The sequence below is a fragment of the Chelonoidis abingdonii genome, chromosome 10, assembly GCF_003597395.2.
Source record: "Chelonoidis abingdonii isolate Lonesome George chromosome 10, CheloAbing_2.0, whole genome shotgun sequence".
NCBI classification, from domain to species: domain Eukaryota; kingdom Metazoa; phylum Chordata; order Testudines; family Testudinidae; genus Chelonoidis; species Chelonoidis abingdonii.
In genome coordinates this window covers 16,414,975-16,427,063 of record NC_133778.1, presented here as the reverse complement: position 1 = coordinate 16,427,063, position 12,089 = coordinate 16,414,975, and the positions used below count along the sequence as shown (strand labels likewise).

At 40.3% G+C, this 12,089-nt stretch overlaps 1 protein-coding gene across 1 annotated transcript in view; it reads left to right on the top strand.

The window, feature by feature from the left end:
• The window catches only part of CCNYL1 (cyclin Y like 1), a 51,380-nt gene extending 39,498 nt beyond the window's left edge, over positions 1-11,882 (top strand). Inside the window, 3 exon segments of the mRNA XM_032765069.2 lie at positions 244-410; positions 8,013-8,175; positions 11,328-11,882. Coding sequence (XP_032620960.1) covers positions 244-410; positions 8,013-8,175; positions 11,328-11,444 — 447 coding nt within the window. The 3' untranslated portion in view covers positions 11,445-11,882.
• The last annotated feature ends 207 nt before the right edge of the window (positions 11,883-12,089 follow it).

Sequence of the window (12,089 nt, the reverse complement as noted above, 5' to 3'; positions counted from 1 at the left end):
ATGCATTGTATTCTGCACTTCAGGATCATTCAGCCCTTTAATGTCTTTCATTTAAAATGGAATGTGTAATCTTTTTGAAAATATGAATGCTAAAATTCAGTAATAGCCACTAATTCTGGTAGCTTAATGGATTTGGGATAAATAAATGAACATAATTGTTAAAGTCTAATTAAATCTGACTGAACACTTGTTTGGAACTCAAACTTCAGATTGAGATGTCTAAGTTGAGTTCTCTTTCTGTAGGTTTACTTGGAAAGACTCTTAACCTATGCGGAGATTGACATCTGTCCTAGTAACTGGAAAAGAATAGTTCTAGGAGCTATTCTGCTGGCTTCTAAGGTTTGGGATGATCAGGCTGTGTGGAATGTGGATTACTGCCAAATATTGAAGGACATTACGGTTGAGGACATGTAAGTTGCAAGTTTTGTCAATTTGCTGCTTTCTTAAAAACAATGTTTTTTGGAGAGCTGCCATTATTGTAAAGTTGTCCATTCTAAGGCTGGTGTGCAATATGGAGAATTGAAATAGCTCATGTTGTCAGGCTTCGTTCCCTTGAAAGTAGAATTATCTGTCTGTTAACAGGGGAACTCTGGATAAAAGCATTCTCTTAGAACAAGTCTATATTGGTGTTAGCAAAAATGTTTTAAAAGTTGTTAGTGTCTGCCATTTTCACTTCCCTTAGCTTGATGATGATGATAAAGACAACCAAGCTAGTCACTAATCGATATCACTTTCAGGTTGCTGTTTGCTAGTGCAATAAAGAAATATTTGGTTTACAGACAATGGACATCTTTAAAAAAAAAATCCATTGAAATTTAAACTAAGAATTGATTAAAATACTTCTTGTTGCTCTTGGAGTTTTTGTAAGAGCTTTCAGGATTAGTTGTGATTTCTCACTCTTGATCCATATTCCAGCTTTCAGCCAAATCAGGAACACCTTCCGTTTAGTCCAGAAGCAAGTGTCTTCTGTGACACATCGGCACTCCTAGTACTGTGACTGCCTTTCTCCTCTGAAATGAGTTGTTGAAAGCACTTTCCTGTGATCTGTGCAATCAGTTCTTCAGCTGTACTGCTCATCCTACAAATAAACATGTTCCTCTTGCCTATTCTTTTTGCCTTAGGTTTTTCAATTGCAAATCGTAGGAAACCGTGAACCACGTTTGTCATTACATATAGGCCTTGAGCCCCACAGCTCCTCCTGTGTTCTTGTGGTATTCTGTACTTGTGTTGATGGAGCACAATGTGTGGAGAAGAGCTGGGTTGGGGACTAATAAATTTTTTTTGTTTACAAAACAATGTGAATGTTTTGAACAGTCACACTGTGTGCCCTGTGTAGAAGCTTGACTTGTATTTTGTGCCTTACAGCAGTTCATGACTGGTTTTGCTATGACACTTCATGTTACCTGAGGCACTCAGGCCAGGACCTAACCATCTGAATCTCTTCTGGCTTAAAAAGCTGTCTCAAAAGGCCTTAAAGGCTCTTGACCATGTGTGAACCAGCTGGTCATTAGTTCGTTTGGCACCTTGTGTGTTTTCTCATCAATAGGAGCTGAAAGATTAGAATGCCCTCGGTGGCCAGAAAGACCCAGTATATTGCTTTCCTTAGGACGTCCTGAAGTTTCATACTACTTCAGCGGTGATTGATTCAGACTCTTGTTTAGTGAAATGTCTCTTCTTCTGAACAGCAAGATGGGTATGCAGTAAGACTGGTCTGTACTGACTTCAGCTTAGGCAAGCAACTGGTCCAAACCTTCAGGTGCCTCAGCTTCTGCCTGCAGGATTTCCGGTGCAAGACAGCAGGAAGCATTGATCAGCCTCATGCCTTCTTTTTTGTTCTGAACTCATGTTGCATCAGATTTCTACACTAAACCACTTGACATGATATCTTGAGACCCAGTCGTCTCTCAGTGCTGTGGAAGCATTGAAGTAGAGGTTTGGACTCCCACAAGATGCACTGGTCTCTGGGCTGATGTCTATGACTAAGCCTGATGTGATGGTCCTAGTGTTAACACACTTACTCTGGTAGTTTAGCTGCTCCTGCTTTTGCAGAAACCTGCAATGCCTGTTTGGGATTAAGGCAGTTTCAAAAATGATTTGAGAGATTTGGATGTTAAGGAGGAAGAGGACTCTTCTGATGCAAAGCATTTCTTTGCTGCGGAAGAAGACAGTAAGCAAACTCTTTCCAGGATATTTAACATTTACATGGTATTTTAAGACTCTGAACATGAAAACTACTAACTTTCTGGATTTGGCTTTCTACAGACTTGAAGATAAGGTCCTTTAAATTTGGAGACCATTTAGGATACAAAGCATGCATATTAGGGTATGTGGAGATAGGGTAGTAGTGCCCATCCACTTCCTTTTGGGCTATTTGATGTTTCTGTGTCCTGCAGCCCCAGCTGGGTCAAAGATGGTAGGTAAGTAGTACCTTCAGCATAGGAACACCAAGATTGTTGGATCACACTCCCTGTTCGATCCTGGTTCTGATGACGACTACTACTGTCAGATCAGATCTGTGGTACAGCACTTCAGGACCATAATCGGAAACATTGGGACGCCTCTGGATGAAGATTTGTCAGTTCACCTCGATGGCAGGTGTCATTGGAAACTCCCTGTGCCTCATGGGCAGATGCTAACTAGAGCTGTGTTAGACAGCGCAGGCACTTATTAGATTCTCTTCCCAAACAGAATAAAGGTTCTCAAACTGATTTGGCACTGTGGAGACAGCAGTGGTATCTATTTCCTTTTGATATCAGTGAGATGACAGTATGATAAACTATTTACAGTATTGATGTTTCCATGAGAACAAGACTGCCTTTTATAAGACTTTCCACAGATGTTCAGCAGAAATTTGAGGATCTGCCAAGAGATGGATGGGGAATGTCTTTTAGGCAAAAGTTAAAGGCTAATTGCAGATGCTAAGCTCAGTCATCCAGTCCTCTTCCAGTCAAGTATGGAATAAAGCATCAGGCAGAAGCCGGCCCACGAGTCTGGTTGCAGGGTTGCTTACTACATCCAAAACTGGTGTTCTGCCTTCCTGTGAAAAGCCAAAGTCTTCTGAGGCCCTAAGAGAAGAAATAGCGTCAAGATTTCTGAGGTTGAGGAAACCAGCCAGACTACCTGGATCTCTTTCAGAGGATCTTTCTGTTGTAGGGACACCAAAAGCCTTTTTACCTCCACCTCCCCAGTAAGCTTGCATTGCTGTGGACTTTTGCCCCTTAGGCATTAGCTAGCGGGCTAATTAGCTTCAGAGAATTCTCCAAACTTCCCTCTTGCAAATGCAGTTTGAGACTATAGGCAACAACTACCCTCCTGAAAGGCCATCAGAAACGGGGAAGATTTTATTCTAGCTGCTTGCGTATTTCCGCAAATGACGACAGGCTGAGGCCCATCCTGCACCGGAAGTCTTAAACACTTCAGGTTGCAAGAGAGAGTCTGCACCAGGTGGGAGTCCTCAGTCTGGAAGATTCTTGCTCTTGCTGCTTTTCCCCACCAATCTTTTAAGGGCAGCAACATGAAGGCCAGTGCAGGATATCAACTGAACTGCCTGTTACGGGTAGATTGAGAAGAAGCAGATGAAGCAGCCAGGGAGGTAAAATAGCAGGTAGGGTAGCTAACGAGGAGAGGAAACATTTCTTTTGGATGTGGGAGGCAGTCTGACTGAGGTAAATTGTGACTATCTGTCTGCATAACTAGGAGGCCTTTCCTGGAATACTTGCCAAATAGCTGGCCAAATGAATTCTTTGGCTTTACACAAACCATTAAAACTAGGTCACTTCTTCTATAACCCCTCCTTATTGGATTAGTATGGTGATTGGTGCACTTAAACTGCATGTCATTTTATATTCATATGAGCATCCTGATATGATTTACATCTACTCAGTACCCATGAGCTTCTGTTCTACAAGAACAAAAAATATGTAGAAGTGACTTCATGTCAAACTGAACATCAAGCTCCAGGGACTAATCCATTTTATTTAATTCAAATAACGCAGCGCTTAGGACAAATACTAAATTACCTACTAAGGTGGTTTTAACTGCTGCCTTTAATCAACCTGCTAATGTTCTAGAGAAGGCCCTTTTCCCCCAAAACCGATGTCACTAGGTTTTTATATGGCGAGGACTTAAGCTCTCAAAACCCATCAGCTTTTGGTTTCAATTTACACCTCAATAGGCTCTGTTTCCAAGAGAACATCATCAAAGCTGCAGTTTAATTATATTTCTTAGTTAATTGTGGTTTTATTTCTGTTCTCAATTATTTATTGGCATGGTATCTAAGCACCTCAGAGGATCCACAGAGCATTACACATAGGGAACTTCACACTGGATTTGGTTATTCACTTCTCCCAGGTTGTAACTAGCTCTTCTGTGTGTTAACAAAAAAATTAACAGCCTGATAGAGCTATAATTCCAAGTACATATTCAGTCTTATTCAGTATAAGACAGTTGTGTGTGCTATAACAGTAGGCGTCTGGTTTCTTTCTCAGTAGTAGATTTACATTGCAGAAATGCTGCATATGTTTCCTAACCACTTTGGATTCAGCCTCAAAATTTGACCTGTTTGGTTCTACAGGATTTTTTCCCCAGGATTTTTTTGAGGACTAAGGTCACACATTTCTCTTCCCACATAGTAATTGTACTTCCAAACAATAAAATATCAGAAAAGTGTTTTGAGATAATGATCCTTTTTTTAAAACCAACCAACCTTGTGTTTATCATCCTTCACACCAAAAACATTCCTTTGTTACTGTTCACGGTATTTCCCTTGGCTTTTAGTCTGTCTGCTTGTTTTGTACACACACCTTTCCTGCAGACTGGTCTTCAAGAATGGGGCTCTATTGACTGTTTTGGAGAAGAGAAGTGGAACTGGTGTTCTTCTAGCAGATAGCAGTTGTTGTGATAAATCACCATTCATCTTACCTCAAAGCACGTGTCTACACACACAGCATTCTTGAAAAATTTCTCACAAGTATCCCTGGTACAGCTGAACTGGTGTTGGCAATGCTGGGGAATCCTGCTGACTGTTAACAGCCAATATCTCATCTTCTAACCCTGCTGGGAACAAATTGAATTGACATAGGGCCGAAAATAAGTTAATTTTTTAAAGGTGTTTTTCCCTAATGTGGACAGGTGCTGAGTTGAAGAGTCTGATCTTTTTGATCAAGTCTTTCGTGCACATGGAAGAACTTTCCACCATTGGATTGAAAGGAGTTGGCTTTCTAGGATGTGGCTTACGTTTCACTGCAGGGGTTTAGCCCCTGCTTGAAACTAGAAGCTTAGAACTCTGAGCTTGGAGTTTATGCAGAACAGCCCCAATTGTGGTGGTCTAATGTGATCTAGAACTTTAGGAAACTGCTGCTGGTAAGTGATTTCCTCTTAACCAAACCTAACTTAAGCCCAATTCAGTCTGTGTCCCTTTAATTAGTACTGGCAGTGTATTTTTTTTGCCAGTATTAGCTGTTCTGCTATTTTTAAACTACTTTTTCCAGTAGTGGGAATTAAGTCCTTTTGTATGTTAATCCTACTGAGCGAAATAATTGGGAAAGAATTTCAGAAATGGTCATGTTCATATGTTGGAGATAGCTTTGTAGCAAGTGCTAAGTTTGCTGCAAATGTTTAAGTAGAACCTTATTGTTTGACACCAGAGCAGCAGTCCCAGTGCAACTTTTATTTACCAAACACTTGGGCCATGTCTAAACACAAACTGCTCTGATTTTAACTAAATGGGGAAACTTACCAGTGGACCCATACTAAATAATTATACTGCTATAGTTATTCTGCTGGTCTATTTCCCTGTATAGACAAGCCCTCAATCAATTTGGAAACCAATCTAACTAAACTGGTGTAACTCCTTGTGTGAACACTCTCTCTCTTAAATCTGTTTGAGTGTTCACAAGGGTTTATACCAGTTCCACTTAAATCAGTTTGGTGCAACTTTTGTGTGCAAATAAAGCCTTTCACTCTACAGCTGTTAGACCTAGCTGATTTCTAGTAGCCTGTGTGGTTCATTTTCTCTTTGGGCTAAAATTTTAGAAGATCGAGGACTATGATCTTTCATTCACACCCCTACCTACCTGAGAGTGGTAATTGCAGAACTGATGAAAAAGATGCTTTACAGGTCTATAGCCACTTATAAACCAAGTAGGCAGTGCCACAGAAGAAGGCATACTGCAGAAATAAACGCACTTTCCACTATTTATAACACCACTGAAGTGCTTAATTTTGCAGTGTTGTATGGTACTTGGGGTCCCAAATGCATTGGTTAGCTGTTAGAAAATTAGCTTTTTGGAGCTGTGGAAAGTGAACACTACTTAAAGTCCTCTTATGAGTATATGAATTTAATTTTGATATGAAGGGCAAATGGAGAGGCAACATGACCAAAAGTAAAGCATTGACATTCTGCATATCATCGTCCTCTGCCTCACCTCAGTCTCTCCAGAAGAAAGTTTGGACCTAAAGACACTTTCTTAATTGAAAAATTAAAAGAAAATTAATTTGATATTTGGAAACCCTTCTTTGTTATAAACTTTTCTGCCTTGATGGAGTTTGTCTCTAATCAGTGACAAAATTAACCATGCAGCTGCTAATCCTGTGAATTACATTGTGCAAAAGAGGGAACATGCTGTTCATTCTTTTGGCTACCTACATTTGTACAGAAAACACATGGGTATTATGCTTTTGCTAGATTTTTTTTAAACTGCTATTAACAGACTTGTTAATCCTATGAAGTATTGTATTTTTACACAATTAAAATGTATTAATGTAGCAAGAACAAAAGGGGTGATGAAGAGCATTTATTCATCGGATAAATCAAGCCCTGATCAGCAAAACATTATCTGATTTACATTTCTATAGGCTTATGACCATATGAACAGGAAATTAATTTTGGCAGTAGGTTCAATGGGACTCAAGTCCACCCTGCTAGAAATAACACAAAGCTGCTATTCACGTTATGAGACCAGCCATCCAACCAGAGACACAATCTGGATGATTCCTCAGTTTGTTTTTCCCTCTCTGGTGGGGCCATCTTAAAAGCTTCCAAAGAGCAAGAACAACTTACTGAATTTTTTGAGACTTACCTTTCAAATTGCATACAGTTTGTTTATTCATCTGCTTGCTTGTGTATTAGTCTTGGGGACTATGGTGCTGTTCTCAGTTAGCGTTGAACTTAATTGCCTATTCCAGGTACCAGTTTATTTTTTAGGTTAATTTTAAAACTTTATTTCCTTGTAAAACATTTTTGGTCTGTTCGATACCTGCAATAGCCCAAGAGTGCTTTTTTTTTTCCACGTAACAGGCCATTTCCTATTTCCCTCCCCCCCAAATGATTTGGACACTACAGATAGCATAGTGAGTCAAAACTAGTGCCTGTGCTCTGACAGAAGTACTTTGTTATCCTGCCTAATGCCATTGAGAAGAAAATTCCTTTTCCCACCTAATGCTGCTTGCTTATTTATTTACTTATTGGAGATGAATCCATGTTGCCTCAAGAGGCTTTTTTCTCTGAGATAATAGCGGCAGCTCTTCATAGATCCATTTGTTGCCGTGGTGATATGACTACTTCTTTTGTTGGTCCGCCTCTACTTCAATAAACCCCCTTCCTGTTATCAGCCCGGTGAAAATGTCTGCAAGTTCTTCAGAGCTAATAAATAGCATACATCATTCCTTTCATCTGACTGCTATAGTAGGGCCTTCTGAGAGAATGAGAATGGAGTAGGAATTGTACAGCTGCCCTAATGGAAGTCTGAAGAATGAACCTTCTAAGTCAGAGTGAGTGTGCAACAGTGCAATGACCTTTCTCCCTAACCTGGAGGTGCTGGGACTCAGAAGCTGTACCTGCTTTTGAGCACTAGTGAATTAATCCATTGTGTTTTGAAAACAGTAGTACAGTCCAGAATTTGAAGGGCTATTGTAGAACCAGTAACTGTGAAAGTGCTTCATGATCTGTGTTCAGCTTGACTTGGTTGCAAATGTTGATTCCCATTTCCTTGTTTCCCTGCTACCTCTTTTAGGAATGAGATGGAAAGACACTTCTTGGAGCTGCTGCAGTTTAATATCAATGTTCCTGCCAGTGTTTATGCCAAATACTACTTTGATCTTCGCTCCTTAGCAGATGACAACAACCTGAATTTTCTGCTGGAGCCTCTTAGTAAAGAGAGAGCACAGAAACTGGAGGTAATGGCCTGAGACTTGGTGAGCTGGGCACTTGTGTGTCTGCATAATAACAGCATGTCTGGCTAATTGTATTATGTGGTGATTAGCAAAACTAAAAAGCTTTTAGAGTTGTGTATTGAAGAGGTTTAACCCCTTAATAATGGGAGTTGTCACCTGTAAAACACATTGGTGCTTTATAACTTAAGCAAATATTCTGAGGAGATGGAGTAAGAGGGGCTACAGTCTATTTAGGTCCTTTAAATAAAACACGAGGCATTCGTTTCTGGAACTGTAGTTCAGCTTGGTCACTTAATAGTAAAAGCTGTATTCGGAATGGACTGTGTTTCTCTCTCCCTGGTCACATCTCCTTTCCAAGCGCCCTAAAACATTCTATTCAAACCTGTTGAAATTCAAGTTTCGATAGCACCCAGTGCACAGCTCCTTTTAGCTTTAAAGGAGTACTTACTGCTCCTAATGATGATTTATTACACTGGCTGTTTGGTAGCAACTGTGGAGGTGGTAGTTTCATTTCACAACTTGAAAAAAATCACTTAACTAATCGCTTTATCAATGGAAAGCACTGTGTTTTATGAATAATCTTGAATTTCCACATAAATGTTATGTACTATTATTGACCTAGCAGAACTTGGCTAGTGAAAATACCCCCTGCCAGAGAGTCCTTATGACTGCCCAAGGGCTCCATTTCTGTTCTCCAGTATTCAAGCTCACTTAATTAAAACAGACATTGCTTTTCACAGCACAAGCCTTTCTTCATGGTTGCTTTAACATGATGCTAGGGTACTATGCAAGGAGAACCATTTGAACAAAATATAAATTACAGGGGAACACCAGGCAAAACTTCTGTCAGGGTCAACTCCATCCCTTCTCTTTTTGAGGTAGGTACATTGACTACCATGCAGTTTGGTCTTTAATTTGAGACCTTAAAAACAAAGACTCTGTGTAGACACTAAAAGGTCCGATGGCCCCTTTCATAATAGAGTTTTGCTATGTTATTCTTGGCCCAAACCGCTTTTTATCCACACCCTAAAAGTTGTGCAGCATGCCGGGTTCTTAACTCCATATCAGAAATGGCTGCATTTCAGAAGTGTTATGTAATCACTTACTGATCCTTTAAAACGGTAGGCAAGATATGCCTAAAAATGGAACTATATCACTTCATTATCTTTCTGCGCATTTTGTTTTGTTTTTCATTGTGGCTTTTTAACCTTTAAGTAACGTTAAAGCTAATACTGTCACTAACTGCTTCTGTGATTATAGTGCACCTCTGGGCAGGGAGCTCGCTCTTTAGCTGTTTGTACCAATACCTAGCACAGCGGGGTACAGGTTCAGGACAGGGGTTCCCAGGTACTACCATCCTACAAATGTTTTTATATTTGAGCACTCCAATAATACTGTTCCTCAGAAAATTGTTCTCTAATCTGTTCAGTACGTAGGCAGAAGTAAATGACTTCTCGACAGGTGTTTGCCCCTGTTTTGCACTTCTTTGCTGCAAATATTTGAGTGCCTGTTATTCAATATTACTTCACTGAATGGTTTTCAGAACAGTATATGATTTGCCACAACATACTCACTAATGTGGTATATATGAAAAATATTTACTGTGTAGCCTGTGATTTAAAACATGTAAAACCAAGTATTTGCTAAATGTTTTTTTCTGAATTTAAAAACAAACCTGTCTTTGGCTTAAAAACACACAAAGGTCAGTTTGGGAGCTTGTCTTAAGCAGTGAATTAATATTCCAGCAGATTGAAAACGGATTTGCACCATATGGACGAGTGGGGCTTAATGTGCCACACGAGTCCCTTTATGATGGATATGCTAGCATTAATGTCAAAGCGAGGTTTTGTCTGGTCTTGCAGCGGGGGCTTGTGCAGCCAGTGTCTCAAAGCATGCCACTCTTGAGCCAAATGAATGCCTCCAGAAGGAAGTTGACAGAAAGAAATGTAAATAATTATTTTAGAATACACTTAGCAATCTATTCATGCTGAGAAGCGCTGCTCACCTTTTGAACTTTGAGAATATTGGGCTGTGCAGAATGGGTGCTACCCTAGGGAGAAGGTGCAGTTTTTTTTTACTGAATGAAGAGCTGTGAAAGCTCATCTGGTGATGGTGGTAAATTTTTAATGGAAGTTAATACTCACAACTGATATTCTGAGCCTAATAGTAATGGCTCAGCATACAAATAGAAAGTGACACACTTCTGTATTTATTTATTTGCATTATGATGGCCCCTAGAGGCCCCAATCAGGGCTTGAAACACTGTCCTGAGGCGTTTCTAGTCGAATTAGTTGACACACACATTTAATGGGAATCTCACTGCTGGAATAACTGCACCAGTGTACATGCTGCTTTAATCGTTCAATAAACAGAGCTACTCTGCAGTTTAGTTAAAGCAGTTCAAATACTAAATACAATTCTCAGACCTGTGTTAATAGGACATTACCTGCACTAAAGCAGGGTGGATGGTACTGTACAGTTCAGCACCAGGATCTCTTTGTTGGATTCACAAACCCTTTGTGCTGGTTTACAAATGTCAGCAAAAAGTTGGCTGGCTCAGGAAGTACAAAAACACCAGCCTTAATAAATTTCCCTTTCAAATTCTCCACTATACACCCTAAGAATCCTAGATGGTTATGTTCAGAGGGGGTGGTGGGGAACCAGCAGCCACCTGTGACTTCTTCCTTCAGGGCTTAGGAATCTCTAGCATCCCTCCTGAGCCTCATATCCACAGCCTGGGCTCCAAACCCTATCTATTTACATGGAGTTTTGAGTGGAATTTGCACATGAACACACACAATTCAAGTTGGTTCCAAGATTTCCATTAAGCTGTAGAGTCTGGTATAAGATTTAAGTTGCTTAGAGATGTGGAGATTGAACTGCATTTAAAAATCGTCTCCTGTGACTAATAATGATACAGGTGAACGTGGGGAGAGATCCTTAAAGATGCAGTTTCTACAGCCCTTAATGTTTTCCCTCAACAAAAGGTTTTTTTTGTAATGGCATACCCAGGGCAGCAGCCAGTAGTGTCACTGAAAGATATAAGCACTGTGAATGCTTGGTCCATTAGCGTTGCTGTTGTAAGAGCTTTCTTAAAATGTCGGAACGCTTCTAATTCACACATTCATTCTTTTGTATCTGAATATATTTTACAGGCTATCTCCAGGCTCTGTGAGGACAAATACAAAGACTTATCCAAAGCTGCTATGAGACGATCTTTCAGTGCTGATAATTTAGTTGGTATCCGTCGTTCTAATGCCATCCTCTCCTGAGGAGAGAGAAGGGTGCAGTACCGTGAAGCCAGTGTATGTGTGAACCGGAGGAATACCACCACTCCATGCACATAAGCCAGCAGTGATGGTGTCTTCCAGAAAGGGGAGGAAGGATAAAACCAGCCAAGGGACCCCAGGGCCTGAGGAGCGTATTCCATTCAAAAAATGGGACCTTGTCAAATCAGTGCTCCTCCTTTTAATGTATCCAAGAGGTGCAAAAACAAGCTCCCCACCTCCCCCCACAGATGTTTGCTTACTGTGTAGGCCTATAGCTGTGAACGATGAGGTTTTTAACGAGTAGTTTTAAATTTTAGGATTTAAACACTAACCACGTGACGATAGTTACAATGTTCATCCCTCTTCTCCCTGTCATCCAGAATCTTGCTGCGTTTGCCTTTCAGAGCGAATGCAGTGTTAACAAAAAAAAAAAAAAAGAAAGGACTCTAACGAAGTATAAAGCCACTCTGGAGCTTGAAATGGTAGCATAGATAAGTGTTGATGGGTTTTGCTATTCAAAAGCCGCTGCTATTGGTGATGAGTTCAAAACCAAGAAGCTGTTTGAGCAGGATATAACTGTGTACCAGCAGTGTCATTCCAGTAGAGCCTGTCAAAGGATTTTGAATGTTTTGGTTGGAAGCAGAGAAG